Source organism: Perca fluviatilis, chromosome 19, assembly GCF_010015445.1.
Source record: "Perca fluviatilis chromosome 19, GENO_Pfluv_1.0, whole genome shotgun sequence".
Classification (NCBI taxonomy): domain Eukaryota; kingdom Metazoa; phylum Chordata; class Actinopteri; order Perciformes; family Percidae; genus Perca; species Perca fluviatilis.
Window position 1 is genome coordinate 25241204 of NC_053130.1, and position 23359 is coordinate 25264562.

Below are 23359 nucleotides of genomic sequence, written 5' to 3' on the forward strand. Positions count from 1 at the left end.
TAATATTTTATTGTGTATATTTAAATCTTATAAGAATCCTACATCCTAGATCCAATATATCATCCTATGCCTACGTAAGACATCTTTATTCAAAACTTTATCTCAAGTTTTACAGTATGTTAAATCCATAGACTGTATGGTTATAACCAATAAAGTAAACAGGCTTTTGAATGTTATGCTGAAATTACACTGAAACACAAATCTCAGAAAAACTAAAAACTTTATCAGCTTTTCAAAATACATATTTGCTTACAGCCAAAAACAGAGCAGAGCTGAGACTCGGCTGAGTGGCAATTAAAAAAAAAAAAGGCACACGCTTGCATCATTCTGAGACATTGAACATATATTACACATGAAATGGCTTCTGTGGACAAATGCTTCCCAAATATTTAATAATGATTTAGGCCAAATCATGTCTGGAGGTGAACTGAGACTAAACCTTGTTTTGTAATGTTATAAATATATATATATAATTTATGTGAACCACCAAACATAAGTTGCATTTTGAACACTGTAAATAAAAATGATCATTTAAATAATCAGTAAACAGAAGCTTACTATCTATTTTTAAAGACATAAGGGGAATAGACCTTCTGCACATTTTTTACGTTTATTAATAATTGGAACATAATCAAATCATAACAAAACAATGATAACACTTATTAGTTTACATAATCATACATTTTCCACAAAGATTGCCATTACAGTGAATCAAAAAGTGAACTGTAGTCCGACACGAGACATGGTCACAATCTACATTAAGTCTCGAGTCCTTACACTGGAGTAGCACTCACTAGTTGATATCTTTCATGTAAAAAAACAAGAACAAAAGCAAGAAAACTGTTCACTGGTCATGTCTGTGTTACTTTTCTTTGGCAAGAACAGCTTTGAAACATCTTGTGGGAGAATCACAAAATGGGTCTTTGACATTTTGAGGAGCACAACCCTCTAAAGTAGAAACTTTACATTTTCAGAACAAGTTCAGCATCTTTGCTTTTGTCCACTCAATCCCAGCTGTCTACAGCAGGTGATGGTAAAGAAGTCCCCTTTAATTCCTGGGCTGGAACAAGATCTTCACAGTCGCACATTAATAATTAGAGGCTATTGTAGAAGCGGCACAGGCACTTAAAAGACATTGACACTGGCATACAATCTGGTACAATAGTCATGCAGTGATACAACTTGGCCAACATGACCTGTGAGGTAACAATTAACATACTGAAGAGCTGAATGAAGCGTGGTCTACAATGATCCTGCCGCTCTCACAGCAAAAAGATCCCAGTTTTTAAACGTTGAATACCCGTGCAACAGAAATAAAAGGGAACCAACTTTAGCATCAGATTGTATATGTACAGTCTTATAGAAATATACACATCTACCAATTAGTCATCTTTTCTACAATGTTGGTTTGTCTTTAGCTATCAAGCTTGTCCACAGCTTTTGCGGGTGAAGGCAAAGCCATCCAGTTTGCATAAACACTATCATTGGCATATCTTGTAAAGACTGGATTAGTGGCATCATGTCTGTTGAGCGGTACCGGGCTCTTCTCAGGCCAGTTCGGGTATGACATGCCTAAAAACGAGAACATATCATTTTTCTGCACTCAGTGAAAGATAAACAGCGTGCAGACAGTATGGCTTTCAAATCAAACTCTGTAGTGCCAGTCTCTGATTTGACTCCCAGAGTTGTAATGTTATGGCTTTGTATTATGTTATATAAAGTGAAATATCATATAATTTATTATTTATTACGTTTTTTTGTAATGTGTTAAAGCTATAATGTTGCTCATGCCCCTATATGTGACCTATGGCTGCCTTCCCGTAACTGTTCAGAAATGCACATGGACAACAAGTAACTAGTCTAATGTGTTCTTTACATTTAATTAAACAACACCTGAGAGTAACATTTAAAAGCCTTACTGTTTCTCTGTTCAGCATTGTGAAATCATCATAGATCAAAAGCTAATATACATGAGAAAGTCAGCAAATGTAAGACAATCTGGAATTTAAAAAAAACACAGTGAGTGATTGATTCAGCAAGGACCTGTTTCAAATGTTACACACTGTGTCTTCCCAATGCAAACAAATAATGAAATGATGACAATGGAAATGTGATGGGGTGGGAAAAAAATGGACTATCTACAAATGAAATGCAGACAAAGCATGAATATGAGCAGTGCCATTTAAATTAGAATGAAGTGTATATTCAATATTTACAAATGTAGCATTTTTGGTCAGCATTCATGTACATTAGAAGCAGGTCCTAGTAAAACAACAAAAGTCAAGACACAAGATCTTTTTTTTTCACTGAGCCTCTCATTTACGATGAAATGGGAGATATGTCAGCATTGATCAGCAGAAAGGCATGCCTAGATCACAGTCACGCACACTTGACTACGGAAAAGCCAATCACAACTTGCCAAAAAAGAGAGCTTGTGTTGTGTGTCCTGTTTCTAAAATCTAGTAAATGCATGGGAGATTCTACCATAGAGCTTGTTTTCAATCCATGTGGAGGGGAGGGTTCGAGGGAGAGGGGCGTTATTACAGTCCACTAGTGGTGTGTCCTCTTCAGAGAGGGCGTCGTCGTACAGCAGGGCGTCGGCAGGCGTGGACGCCGCCAGGTCCAGGTAATCCTGACAAGAGCAGATGAAGGTGTGATTAGGCTGATTACTGAGGCGAGGAGTCACAGCATGCTGAAGGCTGAGTACGCGAATGCTAAAGGTGACAAACACATGCAGGGCAGTGAAGTCTACTGACAAGATAAAAGGGAAATGTATGCAAAATACATTCTATTCATTACATCAAGTCACATGTCCACTACCATCTCTTTTTGATATCAGGGAAAAACTAGCCTGCCGTATGCTTGGATGTCTGCATTCTCTTGTCCTTAAATGCTCTATATTTAGAATCACTTCAACAGCAGGAGCCTGACTGGTATGCTCTTGGATTAGGCTGGCCAAGGCCACATTTTAGGATTGCTCTTCAACCACTAATTACGGTACCTCAAGCATTTGGGAAGAGTGAAAGATCATACAGTGAAGCAGAGTTACACAGCATGTGCGTATATGACTATAAACAGCAGGCCAGCAATACATGATTTCCACCCAAAATGATATACTGCTTATTTTGGGCCAGCTGCGAATCCAAATGGATTCAAAAGCTACAAACTAACTTCTGACTGCCAAATCCCAATGATGTATTACCAACGTTTTGTCAAAGATTGCGCCAGTAATGCATGGAAAGAGGCTGATTAATAGCTTCCCACCACTTCATTCCTGTGTAAGAATATGAATAACTTATTATAATGTATTGTATAGCTTCACCATACCCGACTTTTCACCATCATCTTTTCCAGTTCTTTGCTGATGTCTGAGAATGTCTGCCTCTTGTCTGGTTCTTGTTTCCAGCACCGAAGCATGAGGTTATACCTGCAGAGGAAAAAGGTTTTACAGTGGTTGAGAATAAGTGTTATTTAATCCGTTCAACAGTCATTTTCCATGACTGTCTTAATATGGTGAAAGGGAGTTATTGAGGTGCTGTAGAGTAGCAGGGTGGCGCTCACATTTCCTCCGAGCAGTTCTCTGGTCTCTCCATCCTGTAGCCAGTCTTAAGCAGGTTAAAGAGGCGTTCAGGAGCGATACCTGGGTATGGATTTCCTCCCAGTGTCACTATCTCCCACAACAGCACACCGAAGGACCAGCTGAAAGAAAACATACAAATATTTCAATGGATAGAGAATGGAATCATTTGCTTAAAGGAATAGTTCAACATTTTGGGAAATACCCATGTTTGCTTTATTGCCAAGAGTTGGATGAGAAGATCGACACCACATCCGTCAAATCTTTTCATCCAACTCTGGGTAGATAAAGCGACAACATGACATAACCACTTTCTTTAAATGATGATAGTACTCACACGTCACTTTGTGTTGTGTAAATGTGATCAAACAAGGACTCTATTGCCATCCATTTAACAGGTATACGGCCCTGGAAAACAGAGAAAGACCTTATTGGTTTGTTTTCCTTTTATTTAAAAGATTGTCAATACATCGAAATGAGCACTTCTCTTTACCTTGCTCCTCTTAACATAGGAGTCTTCTTCGTACACGTCTCTGGAGAGGCCAAAGTCTGAGATCTTCATCTTTCGTCCTTCAGCTACGAGGACATTTCGTGCCGCAAGGTCCCTGTGAACAAGCTGTCGGACCAAAATGCCTTTCAGTGCTTACAAAACCAAACTACATTTCAACTGCTTACAGTACACACACTTAAAGTGGCTTTAGCTCTTCCACCTTAACTGAAATTTAAGCTACACGTCAACTGACATTTCAGCTACATTCATTATTTTTTTTTAATTTTCAACTGACACTCTAACTCCTTTTAATGCTTGAACTTCAATTGAATCTTCAAACCCTTTCAGCCGTTTCATTTCAACTGATTTCAACTTCCCTTCAGTATTTACACTTAAATTGACATTTCAACCTTCTTCAGACCTTGTACTCAAACTAAAACTGGTTTTGGCCTGAAACTGTTTCAGTATTTCAACTATTTCAGTTTTTTCCAAGTTTGTCAAATACCTTCATTTCGGCCAGGTATTGCATGCCTCTGGAGATCTGCCATGCAAAAGAGATCAGGTCACCCATGGTTAGCGCCCTGTCGTCTGGGTTCTCCAGGTAGCTGGAGTTTCTGTTGGTGTCCCTGCCCATGTAGCTGGGGCCAACTTTCCGACTCTCGCGTAGGAAGTTGCGGAGCGAACCATACTTGGCATACTCCACGATCAGATACAGTGGACCTATTCAGAGAAAACGCGGCACTTAAAGTCTATGTGCAACACACATGCCCTGAGAGAGGAGAGCAGGAAACAAGGTCTTACCGTCCTGGCTGCACGCTCCATACATCTTTATGACGTGCGGATGGTTGACTTGCTTCAGTAAAGTGAATTCTGACAGCAGGTCACGCAGCTCACTATGGGAGGCGTTTTCTGTCAGGGAGGAAAAGAAGGGATTGTAATGATCAAACCATTCATCTCTTCTGACATTCACTTCTCATATATCACCATTACGTCCTTGTCTGGTCTCTGGCTGGCTTGTCTTACCCTTAAGCATTTTCACAGCCACAGTGGTGTAACCAGCTTTTCCTTTCAGCCGGAATGCTGTTGCCTTGACAACTTTCCCAAACTCTCCTTCTCCCAAAGTCTTGCCGAGTACAAGGTTTTTACGAGGAAATTCCCACTTAGGATCCTCCTGTTGAAAAAACATATGAATACTTTGAAAATTCTTAACCGGTTCAACATAGTTTACTAAAGACATGTATGTCACAGGCTGAAAGAAGCAGCTTACAGGTATTTTAAAGGTCTCGGTCTCGATGGATTCCTGCGAGCCGCGGCGTAAGTTACCAGGGAAGCTGATGGGGTAAGCCTGAGCTGGCCGGCGGAAAGTCATCTCAGCAGAGGCGATTGGGGGTTTAGGCGAGTTCTTGTGGTACCGGTGGATGAAGAATGAGGACAGGAGGATGGAGACGATGAAGGAGAGGAGCAGAGCCGTGGCAATGATGGTCTTGCACATGTCGTCACATATCGCCTCTGTTGGAGAGTATGTGATACTTTGTCAAGAAAGTACATGTAGCAATCCATTTACTGGTTCATTTTTGAGATGACGTGAATAAGGACCTCTCGAAGACAGTATTTCACTTTATTATCGACAGTTTTGTGTGATTTATGACAACTCACCCTCAATATCTTCCTTCTCACAGAAGCATCTCTCAGCGTAGCAGTAGCAGGTTCCATAGCCAGCCTGGATCCCGTTCCTCAAGCCTCGTTCATGACCTCCAGTAACAGTTTCCTCTGCACAGACAAATAAACAGTCAGAATGCTCTTATTTACAGATTCAGATGTGCTTTACATCTTCAAATGTTTGCAAGTGTTTCTTACTTGTACAGTCTTGTGGACATATTGATGTATCTTTGCTTTCAACTGCATCGCAAAAGCTATCTGGACATGTCCGAAGGTCAGGGGAGCAGGTCGAGTAATTTTCAGATATTCCTGGAACGTAAACACAAAAGGTAGAAAAACGTAAGAGGGAAACAAACGTTGAAGTTTGGCTAGCACGGCTTGATGTTAGAGTGAATTTAAGTCCTTCAAAATGAGGCTGAAAGAACACTGTGGTGGCCCTCTTTAGCCATCATACAGTGTTTATTAAAATTAAGACCACATTTTCCATGATTCTGACAGGACAGGATGTTACTGGGAACGATACACATGCTGGTTCCATTACCACCACTGAGGAAAACATGTTCTCAGTGAAGACCATCACATTTGGCTCTAGTTAAAAAACTCTCAGGTCTGGACTATATAGTCCACAGACATGATTCAATGATGTTAAAATGTTATACAATTCCAAAAAAAAAACAACACAGCTATTTGTTTATTGTAAGTGTTCATTAAAAAAATGTACCTTTTTCAGAGCCTTGCCTCCACTGGCATCTCCCTGTTGTGGCTCCGAGGCCTCGGACAGACTCACATTCTCCTCGTCGTCTGTTTTCTGCACAGGACAGGAACTGCTGGCTCTCCTGACTGGCCTTGTTTGCTATGTACAACAAGTGCCAAAAAACACACATTAAAATATCTTTAAAAGACATGTGGGAGAAGAGAAAACTGTTGACAAGAGTCTGCACATGTGTGCCTGCGGTGGTGTTGAATTAGTTAGGAAGTGAAACACAAACTGTGTCCTAAATAGCAGCAAGTGATCACCATATCTAGAGAAAACCGAGCTAGTGAGGACAATCTTCTTCCAAACATGAGCACGCTGTGTGCAATGTAGATTAAAGATAAACACAGACTACATTATGATGTGAAGATTAAACCCTTTCTTTTTAAAACCTTGTGATATGTAAAGTGGACCCTGACTGTTAAAGTCTCACCTTCACCATCTAGTATGATGTGGAGCTGCGTGCTGGCCTCTAGCTGTGAGTTCTCCTCCTGGGCTACAACAAGGTACTGCAGGTCCTGGCACTCGGGCCTGCGCAGTGCCTCCGAGTCGTTCACATAGAGCAGTCCCCACATCTCGTCGGGGGCCTGGGTGATGCCTACGGCTGCATAGCAGGACTGCACATCAGCAGACATGTTCTTATCTGGCACCTCGAGCTGGTATGTGACCCTGAAGCCATCGAACTGCTGGCAGTTTTCCACACAGACTCTGCCCACCTGAGGTGAATGGGACAAGAGATTTGAAAGACAGTAAGTAATTTATGTGGAAGGTTGGCTTAATGTAAACACATTCATGGATCGCTGTATTACAGAAATACTGATTATTATATTTTCTTATTGAGCCAGCAGGTGGCAGCCCTCTTAGTGTGTTCAACACCTTTTTTTTTTATTTGGAGCATTTTTGCCTTTATTCGAAGGAAAGCTGAGATATGAAAGGGGAGAGAGAGGTGGGAGACATTCAGGAAAACTGTCACAGGTCAGACTTGAACCCTGGACCTTCTGCGTCGAGGAAGAAACCCCTGCAGATGTGCGCCCGCTCTACCAACTGAGCTAACCGGCTACTGTTCAACACTTTTTAAGTGGCTATGATGTCTATATAGTGAATAGAATTAACATTGTATAATATTTCAGAGTTAAATCTTATTGGGGGATAAAAATATTGCAACATCAACACTTTAAAGCATTTTACACTTCTGGCCACTTCAGTCACATCAACACAGGTACTGGACTGTAGCTTATTTCTGTACTGGACAGAAATTATTAACATGCTTAGAGGTTTTTACCCTTGGGTCACTTCTGAATCCCAGCACAATTATTTTTAGCATCTTTCAGCACTGAGGCTTTGTTTGAGCTCCTCAGGTGACATCTTTATCATCTTCAAACATGTTGATTGGGATGCCTACAGCTGTGGCTCATCCAGTAGAGAGCTTTGGATGTGAATTCCTAAAAACTTAAAAACATGTCTACCTATGACAGCGAAAAACAAAGAGTTCTAGATTTGTAAAGCGGGTAGTCATGAGTACCTGAGCGTAAACAGAAGCTCTGCGTGTCAATGTGTACATGTGCGTGATGTTGGCGAAGCGGATGTGGACGGGTAAGATGGTGACGTTGAAGTGCAGCAACACTGTTCCCTCTAGACCTGGGTAGGTGGTGTCATTGACCAGGTAATCCAGCTGCAGGGTGCGATTCTCGGTCACATACAGGTTCTTCTTCAGGACTAGCTCTAAAATCAAGGGGGAAATGTAGATTAAAAATGACAGTGTTCATAAAAGCAGATGATTCGTAGTAGCCCCTAAGGGTTACTTACGGTAGTCGTGGACGGTCTCTCGAATTCCTCCAAGAGCAGCTTTCTTTTCACTGAAGGTGCCCTTTATGTCAAATGTTTCCTTTATCCATGGCTCATTATTGAGCAAGGTCCCCACATACTTATTGTGACTCTGGTCTATGGGGTAGATGGGGGTTAAATCCCTGTCAAAGACGAACAAAGCACCAAAAGAGCCACCCTGGGGGGAAAAAAGGGAGACATTTGTAAAGAAGATCAAATCGTCCAACGATGTCTATAAAACCAAATCAAAACTGATCCCGTCTGTGTCTCATCAGTCTTCTCACCTTTGTCCGATTGAAGCTGATGATAATATCTGCTGTGTCTGTTCCATTCACGTAGGGTGCGTTATCGTCCTCATCGTTGACATAAACATCCAGGGAAGTTTCCACCTTGGTGATCAGTGTTTCTGTCCGGACTGTGCAAACCAGCAGGAGTCGGTAGCATTCGCTCTCCTCGCGGTCCAACGGAGCCGTCACCACCAGCTCTGTGGTGTTCCCATTTACAGCAAATGGTGCTGGGGTATCTGCAGGCAAGAGGAGCAACCACAAGCAGGTGTGTATGTGTCAGAGATGGTATGGGCGTGATTTACAAGCAACATTTTTGCCAAACAGTTGCCACTGTGGCTACAGGTAACAGTAATGGAATGATAGCATTTAACTATGGGCTATGGACAAAACCCCCTGTATTTAATTAAAGCTACATTGTGTAAGAATTTCTCCCATCTAGCGGTGAAATTGTATATGACAAGTGAATATTACTTTCTAGCCCCTCCCATTCCAAGCGCGTTTTAACTCCTACGGTGGCCGAACCCGAAATTAGCTCTCTCCATCGTTTATACGCAGCTGTTGTAGCCACTCCAATATAAAATTTGGTCTTGTCGCTTCCCTGGCGAGTAATCTCCCCATTGCATTCGTCACGGTGCCACTAGGTGTAAGAGGGCGAAATGCGGAGGTATGTCCCTCTTTGGCTAATGTATTTTAAAGATGGAGGCGCTACATGGCTACCGTCATTCGAGTTGCTCATATGTATTCTGAATGATTCTTAATGCCAGATTCTATGCTTATGAGAATACTTTGATTAGTTGGACGAAGTAATTACACATGAATGAGCACATATTTGTGAAAGAACAAAGTTTTTTTTGCTAAGAATCAACAAAAAAAAATACGCAATGGTGCCTTTTATTACTTATGATTTATCTTCTTTTTTTTAAGATCATTTTTTTGGGGCTTTTCCCTTTATTTAGAGAGTGACAGTGGATAGACATGAAAGGGGGCGATAGATGGGGGATGACACGCAGCAAAGGGAAGCAGGTCGGACTCGAACCTGCGCCGCCACAGGACTCAGCCAATTCAGGGTGCACGCTCTTACTGGGTGAGCTAGAGGCCGCCCCACGATTTTAACTTTTAATTTGTAAGAGGAAGGATGTGTCATTTCTTCTTGCAAATGTTACAAAGTCTCTCTTTACTGCGGCTAACCTGATTGCACATTGTATGAGATGGTGTAGTTGGGGCAAACGTTGAGTCTGGTGAGACGTCGGAGTTGCCGTAGGGCCCCTGGGAACCTGTTCTCCATGATGTGGGGGTTGGAGGTGTCTCTGTGCGGGAAGCATAGTTCCTTCATGTCCGTCTGAGCACAATGAGGCATCGTGGCGTTGACAAAGTCCAGTGTGAGCCGAGGGTAGTTTCTGATGCACTGGGACTTCTTGGTGAAGTTGGGTAACACAGTGGCATACAGGAACAACTTCATCACCGACCACGAGTGTTGATCTGATGAGACGCACAGCCAAAACAAAAACAAGCAGCGTTTTAATTTCAGACAGTGCTCTTTTTGATGACTAAGCTTCTTTTTTTTTGTTGCCTGTATGCAATTACATTATCATCCCGAGGGCAGAGACCTGCACACGGAGCCAAAGCAGTATTAGTATGCAAAGAGCATAAACGTCAAGAGCCTAATTTACTCTCATGTGTAGGGGACACCTGGCACTGAGAGGAGACTATACACTACCATTAAAAGGCTTGCATGCAACTCACTCAGCAAGGCGAAGTCACTCTCCTCCAAGGTTTTGTTCAGATACAGTATTCCTGTATTGACGTCCATGTTGAACCAGGAGCTGTAGGCTGGGCGTCTGATAGAGCTCTTCCAGCACAGGTAGAAGTGCGGCCGCTCAGAGTCGCTGTCCAGCATGGCGTGGACCTGGAGGATCGGCGTCCCCGCCTGCTGGCCAACATACACAGTCTCAATGTACTCATTCTGAGGGAAGTACAGCCCTGTCGCTCCTGCAAAAAGAAGACATAACCAGATGTTAAAAAAACAGGCAGCAATGAATCACAGGGGGATTATATTCCCTTCAAGGAAATCATTGTGATAACTGAAAATTAAGCATTACAGTATTCTTATTCTTTATTTTATAAAGGACAACACACATTAATCAACATTTCTGTAAATGTGCCAGTGTTAGCCAGCCGGCTAATTTTCAATTGTAGTCCTTTGGCCAGATGATTTTAGACCAGAGCAACAAGAAACAGCAAGACATTAGTACAGGTTACACTATACAGACAGAAGTCAACATGACACCATACGGACAGCTAGAGCAACAAATAAGATTTCTCAGTAAGCCACGCAGAGCTACAGGACGCAGCAAGACATTAGCACAGTTACACATCAACAGTATCCCCAGTACTGCTGAGACCTCTTATTACAGAGCAGTTATCAGACATCTCTTTCTGGATATTTAACTGTGGGAACAATACCCACTGACAATGCTTTCTTGGCCACTGAATGGAAATGAACACATACATGGAATATGACGGCTTCAGTTTTTTTTTTTCCTCCACTCATACGTCTTTCATCTCTCCCGTTAGCGGAAATTGAAAGGAGGGCTCAAATGACACTTATGCAGCTCTTTTAATAAATTCCTCATACGGTCAATAACATGTGGTTTCCGATTCTCCTTGTGTTCACCTTGAGAAGTTTAATTACAAGGGATAACGTGATATGGAGGAGAAATGAATCATTACCTGCCAGAAGGGAGTGTGGGGTGTGTGCATGTGTGTGGAGGAAATCCATAAAGAGCTAAAGCAGGCTGTGTGTTTGACAGGAAAATGGAGATGTGAGTGTTCCTCCTGTAATTATATCCCTGTTGTGTTCCTCTTTGACGATGGTAGGCGACCATTTAGGGAACGCACTAATGTCATTAGCAGACAGCGAAACTGGATTTTCTATTTCTGTTGGCGCAGTTCAGGCCTCGGCTCTGGTTTCAGACATTGATTTAATTTTGCGGGGGTTGGATGACAGGAGGCCGAGCTGACGGATAAAATGTGGCCGTCCTTCCTGAAGGATGGAAATACGCTCGTTCACTTATTAAAAGTGTTCCTGAGACAAATACAAACAGCAGGCCACTTGTTTGTTAATCCTGCTGGGATGGTAGGAGTCAGTTTCATGACTCAGATTTTAGGAATGATTTTCCATTTACAAAAATTTACCACAGCCAGATTAGAACCATTCATGCTCATGCTTAAAAAAAAATCTTGAGGGCTTGTTTGGCATATCATTCTTATATAGAACTGATAGACGCCACCCAAAATGTTGCTGCTGTCAAAAAAAGAATCCCAACTGCTCACTACAAAAAAAAACATTTCATATGGATTTGTTATTTTTTGTGTACAAGACTCAACTAGTACAATGACGAAAGGGAGCAACATCATGAGATATTTTTAACAATATACTCAATAAGACAATTTAGAGGCAAACATTATTGGCAAGGCTTAACAAAAACATGAAAACATGAAATAATACGAATGATCATTTACATTCTTTCATAAACAGCAGGCAATGGAATAGGTCATTCATTCATAATTTTATGTCTCTATTTTGGACCCACAATAAAAAGGAGGTTAATTCAATTGGCTATGTTTGTTTCCTGAGTTGCATAAAACAGGATATCATTTACAGTCAATTTGGGATGTTATCAAGCTGTAGATTTCAAACCAGACCAAATGATCATGAAAAGATGATCTAAAGTTTCCTCTTTAGTGAAACAACATTTATTCAATGACACACGTTCAATGACGCTGATACATCTTTGCCTGATGAATGGCCAATTTGGGCTCAAAACATCATACTTTTTCTAACATAATAAAATAGTACAGTGTTGCAAAACCTTGGGAGACAGAAACAAAATGGTTCAACATGGATGGATGGCCTTACTATAGTAGTACAAGATGGTATCGCACACAGTAAATAAATAAAAAAAGATTTACATGTAACTCTCAGCAACATATGCACTCTGAATTTTAGGATGGTTTTATGTGAGGAAACATAGAAAGAAAAAAAATCATGCAGTCTGATCTGTACTTCAAATGGCCTACAGAGGGAGTCATTATCTCACTGACACAGGCCCTTCAAGAGTGGAGAACTGCAGCTTAATCAGTATCAAAATACATTATTAGACTAATGCCTGTATTAATTTGCTAATATGCTAGGATCCTGGTTTCATTTGTATCTTTAACACTAACTAGGAAAATACTTCCTACAGCCCTTAGATAAATACAGACAATTAATTGAATTACCGATATCTAACACATGACACTGTCATGAATCAAGCAGAGCAGATGACAACAGCTCTACAAATAAAACTAGAGGGTTCAACGTATTAACCAGTGGGAGCTGAACGCATTTATGAATGCTGGGCTTGGCTCAAAGCCACGGTGGCTGGACCCCATGCAACACAATTTGCTTATATCATTCAAAATTCAATTTCTTTCCAGGACTGAAGCCAACAGAAAGCAAGCAGTTTATATCAAAACTAATTAATTGAATGGATCAAGCAGGCCTCGCTTAGCAAATGGCATCTTTGGTCTGTGAAGCCGAAAGCATGACTCATTACCATCCCTGATGCACAAGAATGAAGGATATACACATAGTAATGACATTTCACCTCTGATGACTATGCACGGCTAATGACTTTCAAAATAAAAGATGCAATGCAGGTTTTATTTAAATTTTCTGTCGTGGGAACATTGACAAATATTATTTTCAGAGCTGGACGTATACTGGAACAATAAGCTGTTTTTGGAACAGCCTTGACCTCCCATAACTCAAAGTGTGTAAACATTAGCATCATAAGCAGACCTTTTACAGCCTTCAAACATCTATAAAACTGATGCTAAGCTGCCATATATAGTGTCATTTCTTCAAAAGCCGAAGTAATTTTGCAAACAAAGCCAGTGTTTGAACAGGAGGACTATTGTAGCAATCCATGTTTACAATAGATATCATGTACTGCTGAGTGGATCCTGAAATTGAACTCGTACGTCGCTTGTTTGGTGAAAAACAACAACAATGGAAAAGCCTTTCACTCGTCTATACACGTATGCCTTTGGAGATGGCAGTTTCCGTAAGTTAATTATGGCCTGTGTCACTTCTGTCTCATATTTTAACTGCGAAAAAAAAAAAAAAAAAAACACCACCAAAAAAAAAGTCCAGAACTGACTGGTACTGGTGGCGGACCTTGGGGGCGCCGCCCTTTCCGCGTCCCAGACAAAGACAGGAACTCAATTAGCTCAATGCGTGCTTCGGCTGATAGATTTACCAGCTATGAGCTCATGTGCTAGACTAATCAATCCCACAGGCTCTACCTCTGTGAATGCCCCTCTAAGTCTCAATAAAACAAAACGTTGAATCTCCCACCCAGACGTCCTCACTGAGCATCCTTGTCATCGGCATTGCAGATCTGGAAAACGGATTCGTTCATCCGGCTGCACAATTAATCACAATTTTATTGAAATCGCAATATGGACTAGTGCAATATCCAATATGTGTTAAAGGCAAACAAGGTGTCAAACCATTCTGAAATAAGTATTGTACATGCTGCTGAGACGTACCATCCTACAGACTAAAGAAAAAAGTCTTTGTTTGGTATAGATTCTTGCAAAAATCATACGATAATCTTTTTTATTTTTTTTATTTAATATTTTTCAATGAGAACAATGACCCAAAAATTATCATTCCCTCCAATATCGTAAATCATATCGCAATCGCAATATCAGTCAAAATAATTGCAATTAGATATTTTCCTCATATGGTGCACCCCTAATTCATTCCCTCACTAATCGTGTCTGTAGACTGGAGCTCCTGCGGTGAGAGCTCAGCCTGGTGCCCTTTCTCTTCCCAATGTCAACGTGTGTTGCATCTGTGCCTGCTAACGACCCATTGGAAAGGCCGTGTATCTAGCAGCAGACCAATCAATAACCGTACTAATCAACAGTGATGCTGATTGTTTTCCACTGATGAGACAGACGGCGAGAAAGGCCGATGGCTACATGTGTGCAATCATCTCCACTGCACATAATACCCACTTGTTTAGCTGCATGGCCACAGAAATATTACATCTACTGCACGGGTTTCATTTCACGGCCTCAATAAAGTCCATCGATATCCACATTTTCAAATAATCCATCACCTGTTACAAAGTAGTTGTAGCCAGCAGCATTAAGGAGCATTCACCCAGTTGTATCATGGTGATATAAATACAATAAATATGACAATCACTCTGAAACCTATGATGATTACTCTGCTTCCAAAGATGTAACAGTTATGGGAATGGTTCTCTTAAAGGAATTTAATTAAGTAAAAAGCTGCACATTGAGCTATAATTCCATTTATGAAAGCTATTATTGATCAGATGTTTGGAAATCTCTCCCTCTTAGTTTCCTATGCCAGTATGCTATGCGCGATTGCTTCGTCATATCACTCTGGATCCAGAACCTGGATTTAATATAGTCTGATTGTGATGCTTTTAATCTCAAAACAATAAGGCGTAATAAGGAAAGAAAGTCATTTCCTGTTATGATGACACAGTCATCAAACTTTTCATCGGAGTAATACGATATCTGATCCCAGTTTGGAGGAGGTAGTCAGGCTCCAGGTAGATTACTCAGTTTACCGTGATGCATACCGTAACATAATAATCAATTAGCCTACAACATAATGTAATCCAATTAGCCCTCAGAGAATACAAGAGTCGAGATCCAATGAACCATGTTCATCAGTCATCAAGAAATCTAATAGAACATCTCCTCAGGGGTTAGCTGCAAGTACAAATTCAGTTTAAGAATTCCTGTGGGAGTGACAGTGGCATCAAATATTGAACACGTGGCACATCATAGAGCTCCAGACTGAGTTTGACGCAGTAGTCATTAGACTGCTTTGAAAAAGATCTATATCCTCATCATAGCGGTCAGATTCTCTGACGTGTGCACAGAAGTAAGCAGACATAGCTGCCTGTAGCAAAATACAGTAAAGTCATTTTTATCTGCATAAATAGTTAATTGGCGCAGGTCTGAGGAAGGTTTCAGCTTACTAGATGACTGATATTGAGAATCAAAAGCATTCTGACCAACGCTCACTTTTTTAATCTTCATATGCAATTATTGCACTGAGCTGCCTTGCACTATATTTATATTTAAATCTTAAATCTCAGACCATACTGATATTGCACTATTCCTTCCCTCGCTTCAATTGTCAATTGTTATGTATATTTCTTGTAAATTTGTAAATTCTATTGTTTTGTTATACTGTATACTACTTCTATACAGTATTTTTCTTTTATATATTTCTTACTGTCCTTTCTGTTTTTATTCTTTATATGTTATGCGAGTGTTACTGTGTACTTTGAGAGCAAAGCTTAACCGGAGTCAAATTCCTTGTTTGTTTTCGCAAACCTGGCCAATAAAGCTGATTCTGATTCTGATATTTGCTCCTACTAAATGCATCCAGATAAAGATCATCTGTCCAACCATTGCCAAGAGAAACAGACCCTTCACAACTAAACAGGAAAGAGTCTACAGTCATGCTAGCTGCTCTGTGAGGCTGTACTCATGCACAGCTGTGCTTTGCGCAAAATGCTAACATCAGTAACAATATGCTCACATGCTCATGAGGACAATGCTAACACTGTGATATTTAGCAGGTTTAATGTTTGTCATGTTCACCATCATAATTTAGAGTGTTTGCTAATTAGCACTAAACAAAAAGTGCAGCTGTCATGGTACTGTTATTAGTTTTGCAGGTATTTGGTTACATAGCTTGATTGATTGATTGATTCTGGGGATCATGAATGTCTGTTCATGGCAAGCCACACAATAGTTGTTGACAGACACATCAACTGAGCAATGTTCCCTCAACCCTAACCCTTTTATCATCAAGCGTTGAAAGTGCTTGATAGAAAAGCCCTTTGCTATCATCATTGCAATATTCTCAGTAAATATAAAATATTATGTTTTGATTCCCTAATTAGATATACAAAATTGTTAATAATATTGCTCCACCCTCAATGAAAAAATTCGTAGAACTTTATTCTGAACATACGAACAGAACATCGCGCTCCACTGCTCACAGAAATTGTGCTATCCTGAAAAGATCCTCTGCCTTTGCACAGACAGACTTTTCATTTAAAACCATTAAACAATGGAATCAACTCCCAGGCAGTCTAAAGTTGTCTGTAGATTTGAATAATTTCTCTCGAAACTTAAAGAAATACATCCTCGATAACCAGCTATGTGAGCATCAGCACACTTAAAAGTTTACAAATGTAATATTGAAGTAAATTTTTTTGACTATGTTGTATATATTTTAGGCTGTGATGGTTTTTTAATTAGTTTTTTATTTAAACATCTGATTAGTGTAATCTTGCATGTATTTGTTAGTACTATTGACAGTTATTTGTAATATAATGTTTTAATATTGTGTGCACCTGCCCAGGGGACTGCAGATGGAAACTAGCATTAGCTAACTCTGGTACAAAACATCTTTTTGTAAGATTAATGTATTTTGTACATTGTCCATGACAAATAAACTAATTAAATAAATAAATAAATTTTGTTGGTCCCCTTGTGCCTGTGCCCCTCGCAGCACCCATCCTGTGCGCTGCGTTTTAACCCAAACCTAACCCCTGCCAGTGCCTTGGGGACCAACTCACTGTTTTAATGTTTAGATTTTAACGTCTAGGAGAGACACCAGGGTAGTTGTGGAGGTGACCTTTTATTTAAAGTTTTCCAGTGGTTCTTTTAACCTTCTTTAAATATCTGGCCGTCTTTTAAACAGCCCCCCCCCCTTTTTTTTTATATGACCGAACCCGTTTTTTTTAAGGAGTTCTTTAAAGTGTTTTATTCACACCAGTGGTCCCCTTGTGCAAGTGCCCCTCGCAGCACCCATCCTGGGCGCTGCGTTTTAACCCAAACCTAATCCCTTAACCAAGATGATCAGTATTACTGCAGCAATGACTACAAGGTAACATAAAGGGGCGTAGCACAAAATTCTGGACCCGATAGAAAGGCATTTTCTATGGGCCCCTCCCCAATCCACAGCTATTCATTCTAGCATCTTTTTACTGGGTACTTAACCTTTTGTTATTATAACACAGCCATCCTACCACCACTATGCAGAAAAGGGAAAAGACCCTGCCCTGAAGTAGGAGCTGAAAGAGTTACAGGAACTGTGGCCAGAGGAACTTAATAATCCCCAAATTGGTCCAGTCGGAACACGAGAAAAAAAGGGTTCTAGGAACGTTATGTTCTAGGAACTGCAAAAATCCATCCGGTCGGAAAGCGGCTATAGATAGGGCCTAATTTGGGGGGAAATCCTTGAGGGAACATAGCGTCTAGTTTTGATGGGGGGATAATTTAATAGAAATGAGGGAACATAGGACTGTGGCGGAACATAGGGATGGACCCCCCCCCCCTCCCCTCCTAGGGATAAGCCGCTAGCATGGCTAAAAGCAAACATCCATACCTTACACATATTGCAAATTAAACGTTTTTGTTATTGTATCAAGAGGTCAGTCATGCTAAGGAAATAAACACTTTCAAAAAATGCAATGAATTAAATATAAAATGTAATTATTGTGGGGCTCTATTTCCACATTACACTTTAACAGTACTATTAGTAGCATTTTTAAATCTGAGATATCATGCAGTACCTAAACAAAAAAGAGCACTGTTGACATAACTATTACTTCTGACTGCTTGTTACATTGTGTGTCACCACATCAGGTTTACAATGAATCTGATGGATTACAGTACGGTTTACGGTGCTGATCTTCCTCTCAGAGCTCTCAGAATTTCTGGCACTGGCAGGTGGTGGAAGGAGTGAAAGGCCAGTGGAAAAATAATTTCCTACATGTTTAACTACTTCAGTAAAGTGAAGGAGCACACAAATGGACACACGGTGATGCCAGGGTGCAGCTGGCGGATTCTCATTTTGAATAGCCTGAATAAACAGAAGTACATTTTCAGGATAAAGCCTGACATCCGGCGCGTGATGTCAAGTTTCTCCCCACACTTTCCACTCTCTGTGTGTTGTCGTTTCCAGAATCGCTTCACAATGGGGAAACAACAACAAACTTCGAGCCAGCAAGCTACACGCTGGAAATGGCAAGTTCTGAAGAAAATTTGGATCGTGCAACAACACAGGCCTGCTTGGTTCTTTCGGGGAATGATTGTAAAGATTTACAAATAATATATTGACTGCATTTATTATCTAACCAGGACGTTTTGGGACCGATTGGTGGGGATTGCTATGGAAAAAGTACAAAAAGGCAATGCACTGGTAAGAGCAAATTACCTTTAACCTTGTATCCAGCTTTAAATAGCCATGTTACTCCATTGTGTGAACAGTTAACTTTGTGTGTGTGGCGTTTTCTTTTTTGTGGGGTGCAAACATTCCAACAAAACAAGTTCCTCCCTGAGACTATTTTGCAGAGCCACCGTTGCTGCGTCCGGAGCTTAGCGCTGCCCACGATGATTGGGCTTGGTTTAAAGAAATGCAAACAACTCAAAACGTGTAGCCAGACTTTACTCCACAGCGCTGTGGAGATAGGTCTGGCAGTGCGATACTGCATTTTGACAAGAAGCAAGTTACACACCTTTAAAACAGCAAAAAAACATAAAAGAACGTTCACCCACATCCAGTTCTGCAGTGTCACACGACCATGTGGAATCAAATGAGCTGAGCTCACTCTTTTGTTTCCTTCATTGTTGTAAACGATGGGTCAAACACAGCGTGCGCCGCTAGGCGACTGTAAAATAACTTGTCAAGGCCCATGTGAAACGAGAGGACTAAATGCCCCGAGGGCGGAATTTCAATCAATGTCTCCTTGTCTTTTCACCACAGCAAATTAGATTCTATCCATGCATGAGAGGGAAGTGTGACCCTGAACTGACTAGAGGATCAGGCAGAGAGCTTTGACAGGTAGGTCGGGACTATAACTCTCAGCAATGGAAGTAAGTAATAATAAAGTGGGGTGGTGTCCCTCCATCAGACATGATATTTAAAAAAAAAACAATGTTCCAGTTTGCCAAAGACTTAATGGGATGATGCATTTTTGCCAACACTTTGGTCATTAAAAATTGAATGCGTTGGCAAAAGGAAGAGCTATTACCGAAATTCAAAATGTCAAACTTTGAAAGGCTGAAGTTGCTGCATCACTGGAGGGATTATGCAACCGTTCCAAGCATGTTTACTGCTGCTCATTATTCTTTTTTGATTTGCCTCTAAAAAATGTTAATCACTTTTTTTGGGAAGCAGATTTTCTTAGCATTCGTAGTTTATTGTCCTTTCAGGAACTGGGAGGGGGAGGGGAGATGGGTAGAGGGAAGCTAAGGCCAGATGTTGTATGCCACCATTTTTTCAAAAATCAATAAACTAAAGACCCAAAAAATATATTCCTTGCGCTAGTACCATAGACAAGTACTCAAATGATTTACACTGTTTACGCAATTCAATACAAAAGATAAACTCTGCAGCAAACAACTTGTATCATGATGTTTTCCAATTATCCTAAAAGAGACGTACAGTAGTGACAGCAAGAGCAGAAAATTGGCTAGATTTACAATGCATCCATAGGCAGCACAAGACAGAAGCTTTACTAAATCATATAATGTAATATAATGTTATATGGAGCTTAATCAAATAGCAGCATGTATCAAATGAGATTGATTGGTCTGGTCCTTCTCAAAAGGAAACGATGCTGATGAAAATGATCATTCTAATGCAAGGAGAAGGAGGAACAGCTAAAGAGGCTGAAAAACATCCTGGATGGTGGGGTCATCACTGGAGATTACCGTTTGGTTAAGGTTTCAAAGGTCAAAGGGCATAACAGGGCCACAGCTACAGTAGCAAGGTCACGGTGGAAGATAAACCGATCAATACTTTTATGTCTGTGGTTCTTCTTGGGGAAGTGATGGATTACACAGATGTCTCTGCTAAGAGGATTTGGTTAATTTCAATAAAGGCTTTCACCAGGGTTAGGTACTATTGAGTCTCTATTATTTATTTTTTTACCCCTGCAAAGTAACCAGTCCATCATTTCTTTAAACTAGTCCAAGTCATGTGATCTCATTAGCCTGCCTCCAGTTAAAAAAATCAAAGTCATTTCAAAATCCTCTGAATGCACACCAAGCTTCCATATGTTTCTTCATAACATCAAAAGTTCAAATCAAAGCCATGACTGACCAGAAGATTTCGGCGCCTTGGATCTTCTCAAACATGATTGCAAGAAAACATTTTTACATCCAAACTGGAACCAACTCCACGATACCTAACTACAAAAGTAAAGCGATAGGGTGTCCCAGCCTTTAATCCACTCTAATTTCTCTCTTGGACTGCTTTACTCCTTCTACGTAACTCTACTCATGAGTGCATGGCGAAGCAGCCACATTTAAATATGCTGATTACTCTTATAGTGAGTTAGTGAAACTAATGGGTTACCTGGAACCTGAAACAGTGATGATGGGAATTACCAAACACTAACTACCATGTTTTCTACCATCTTCTAACAAATTAAATGACATGTATGGTGATGAAAATTCACATAAGAGGTTATGTGATACAAAAAGATGAGGACTGACACATTATAAAACTGTAATAACATATACAGAAGTGTAGAGGAAGGATTGGTTATATTGTTAGTGACGTCAACAGTCAGAACATCCTCCAAAAGTTCAAAATCATCAGTTATATAGCAAAATCAATCTGTCGTTTTGAGAGAAGTTAATGTCCGAAGAGCAATCCGAACGGTGTGTGCACTTATATAACAGGCGATATTTTCCTAAAGAAAACAAACAGCCAGTGTTTGCCTAGAGATAGGAGCAGCTGCTGCACACCTGCCTGCAGCTCACTTCTTCTCCTCTCTGAACAAGTGTAGTCTTTTGTTGCAACAGACAGGCAGGTGAGGAGCGCCGCGCTTACCTAGGGTGTAGATTTCAGCACCCATTTAATTACCATCACGTCCTTGACATATGGAATCGAACTGGACCAACTGTGTTCATCTATAAATATCAGGCCTGCTTCAGTGACAATACATGCAGAACAGAGCAGAGCTGAGATGCAAATGGATGCAGTGGGTGATCATAGCATCATATCTACTGTAAGTGTAAGGGGAGAATACATCTCTCAGCCCCTGAGCTACACTGTCTGTCACAATGAAAAATAAGCAGAGAGCATTACATATACTATATCCTGTACGTGCACTGTGGCACCTTAAAAATTGCATTAATCATATTAACAACACTGCAGGAAAGTGCTCCCTTGGGCGATTACGTAGGCCACTAGTTTAATAGTACTGTAAGCCCACTTTTTCAGGCATGAAATAGCACTGACCCATTCACATGGAAATTAACGCCCTTTCCTCTTCTCAACTCCACTGAATGACTGTGATGATAATCGTACTTTTACACTCTACATCCCTGATGAAAAGCATTGATAGTGACCTCTGTTAAGTCCAAAAAACAAATTCAGGAATCCCACACTACAGCCTATATTTGTCCAAGCATCACATTTGACATTCTTGCCACGCACTGAGATTTCCACACTCCTGAGCTATGAGAGGCACTTTAAATATAGACGACATGGGAGGACAGTGTTGGTACAGTTGGGCTGTGGGATTGTGAATGGGATTATAATATTATGATATACGGCTGTATTCATTTGACTCTATGTTCCAGTGTGCCATACCATGCATAACAACCAGCGCACAATGCAAGTATCACTTTCTGCAGCATGAAACATTGTCGGAATAGTGTCCGTGCCATGTCAGGTACTTCTTGGAAAAGCCTTAAAAACTCACTCAGCTTCCAAAACGTTGCAATTTAGCAAAGCAATTTAGCTTTATACATGAGCAGCCAATTGTGTGTTTGCCAGTTGCCATCTAGACTTCAGGTCCACTGGCTCTGTTTGTACTGTAGCAGATCAAAAAAATCTTTCCTCTGTGTATTTCTCTTCTAATCTGTCAGGTTTGCGAGGAATCATACAATTTGTGGATCTAAAGTGCATCCCAAACCAAACATATTTTACTTCATGTTGTGCTCATACCACAATTGCCTTTCTGACTGGCAGGAGTGCCAGAGATGAAGAAGATGCTTTAAAACTGATGCTGTAAGATTAGCAGATAATGTCTCAAACAGGGCAGAGGACAAGAAAACACACTTTCAAATTTTCTTCTCTAGATTAACATTTAGACTATTTTTTAATTTTAATTTTTTATTAAATTATTACTATTGTTATTTTTCCCTATCTTTTTCCAAGTACGCCACTTGGAAACATTAAATGCAACAGTAAAACTGTTTCCAACCTTTAGCACAAGTCTAACAACAAAACTGATGATGACCCTTACCTTCTAACAGCAGCAGCAGCAGCACCACAACGATGTTTCCCCGAGAGAAACCACAACTTGACCCCATATTCGCGAACCATAAGTGAAAGTTTCTGAATGAAAATGAGATTCAAAAAAAGTTCCTTTGCGCGACGAATTAAAAAAAGAAGAAGAAGAAGAAGAAGAAGAGCGATAAAAAGAAAACAAGGCGTTGTATAAACCAATGTGTGTCCTGTGTGTGCGCGGCTCCGGTCTGGGAGATGAAGTCCTCAGTGTCCCATAGACGCGGGCTGCTGTGAGCGGCCGGCTCCAGTGGCTGCTGCTGTTGGGCTGACTGGCTGACTGGCTGCCTGGCTGCCTGGCTGGCTGGCTGGCTGGCTGGCTGGCTGGCTGGCCGGGGGGAGGAGG

At 40.7% G+C, this 23359-nt stretch overlaps 1 protein-coding gene across 2 annotated transcripts; it reads right to left on the bottom strand.

The window, feature by feature from the left end:
- Positions 1-23316, bottom strand: ret (ret proto-oncogene receptor tyrosine kinase). Of its 2 annotated transcripts, XM_039784606.1 has the most exons (20): positions 22973-23315; positions 10335-10580; positions 9780-10070; positions 8589-8827; positions 8287-8482; positions 8003-8202; positions 6914-7196; positions 6448-6579; positions 5925-6035; positions 5724-5837; positions 5335-5576; positions 5091-5238; positions 4869-4976; positions 4573-4787; positions 4071-4193; positions 3915-3985; positions 3562-3699; positions 3328-3427; positions 2485-2632; positions 1-1572 (listed from the first exon to the last, which is right to left on the bottom strand). In XM_039784606.1, exons 1-20 carry the CDS (start codon positions 23037-23039, stop codon positions 1415-1417), a joined length of 3330 nt encoding a protein of 1109 aa, XP_039640540.1. In that variant the 5' UTR covers positions 23040-23315; the 3' UTR covers positions 1-1414. The 2 variants fall into 2 exon arrangements, with proteins under 2 accessions (XP_039640540.1, XP_039640541.1); XM_039784607.1 differs by lacking the exon at positions 1-1572 and having other exon boundaries at positions 1764-2632; positions 22973-23316.
- Positions 23317-23359: the final 43 nt, after the last annotated feature.

Excerpts from the sequence above, each read along its gene's own strand:
- ret (XM_039784606.1), bottom strand. The coding sequence starts at position 23,039 with ATGGGGTCAAGTTGTGGTTTCTCTCGGGGAAACATCGTTGTGGTGCTG. Across the intron at positions 8,483-8,588 it reads TCAGCTTCAATCGGACAAAG|GGTGGCTCTTTTGGTGCTTT; the intron begins GTGAGAAGACTG and ends TTTTCCCCCCAG. Across the intron at positions 7,197-8,002 it reads GAGCTTCTGTTTACGCTCAG|GTGGGCAGAGTCTGTGTGGA; the intron begins GTACTCATGACT and ends CATTCACCTCAG.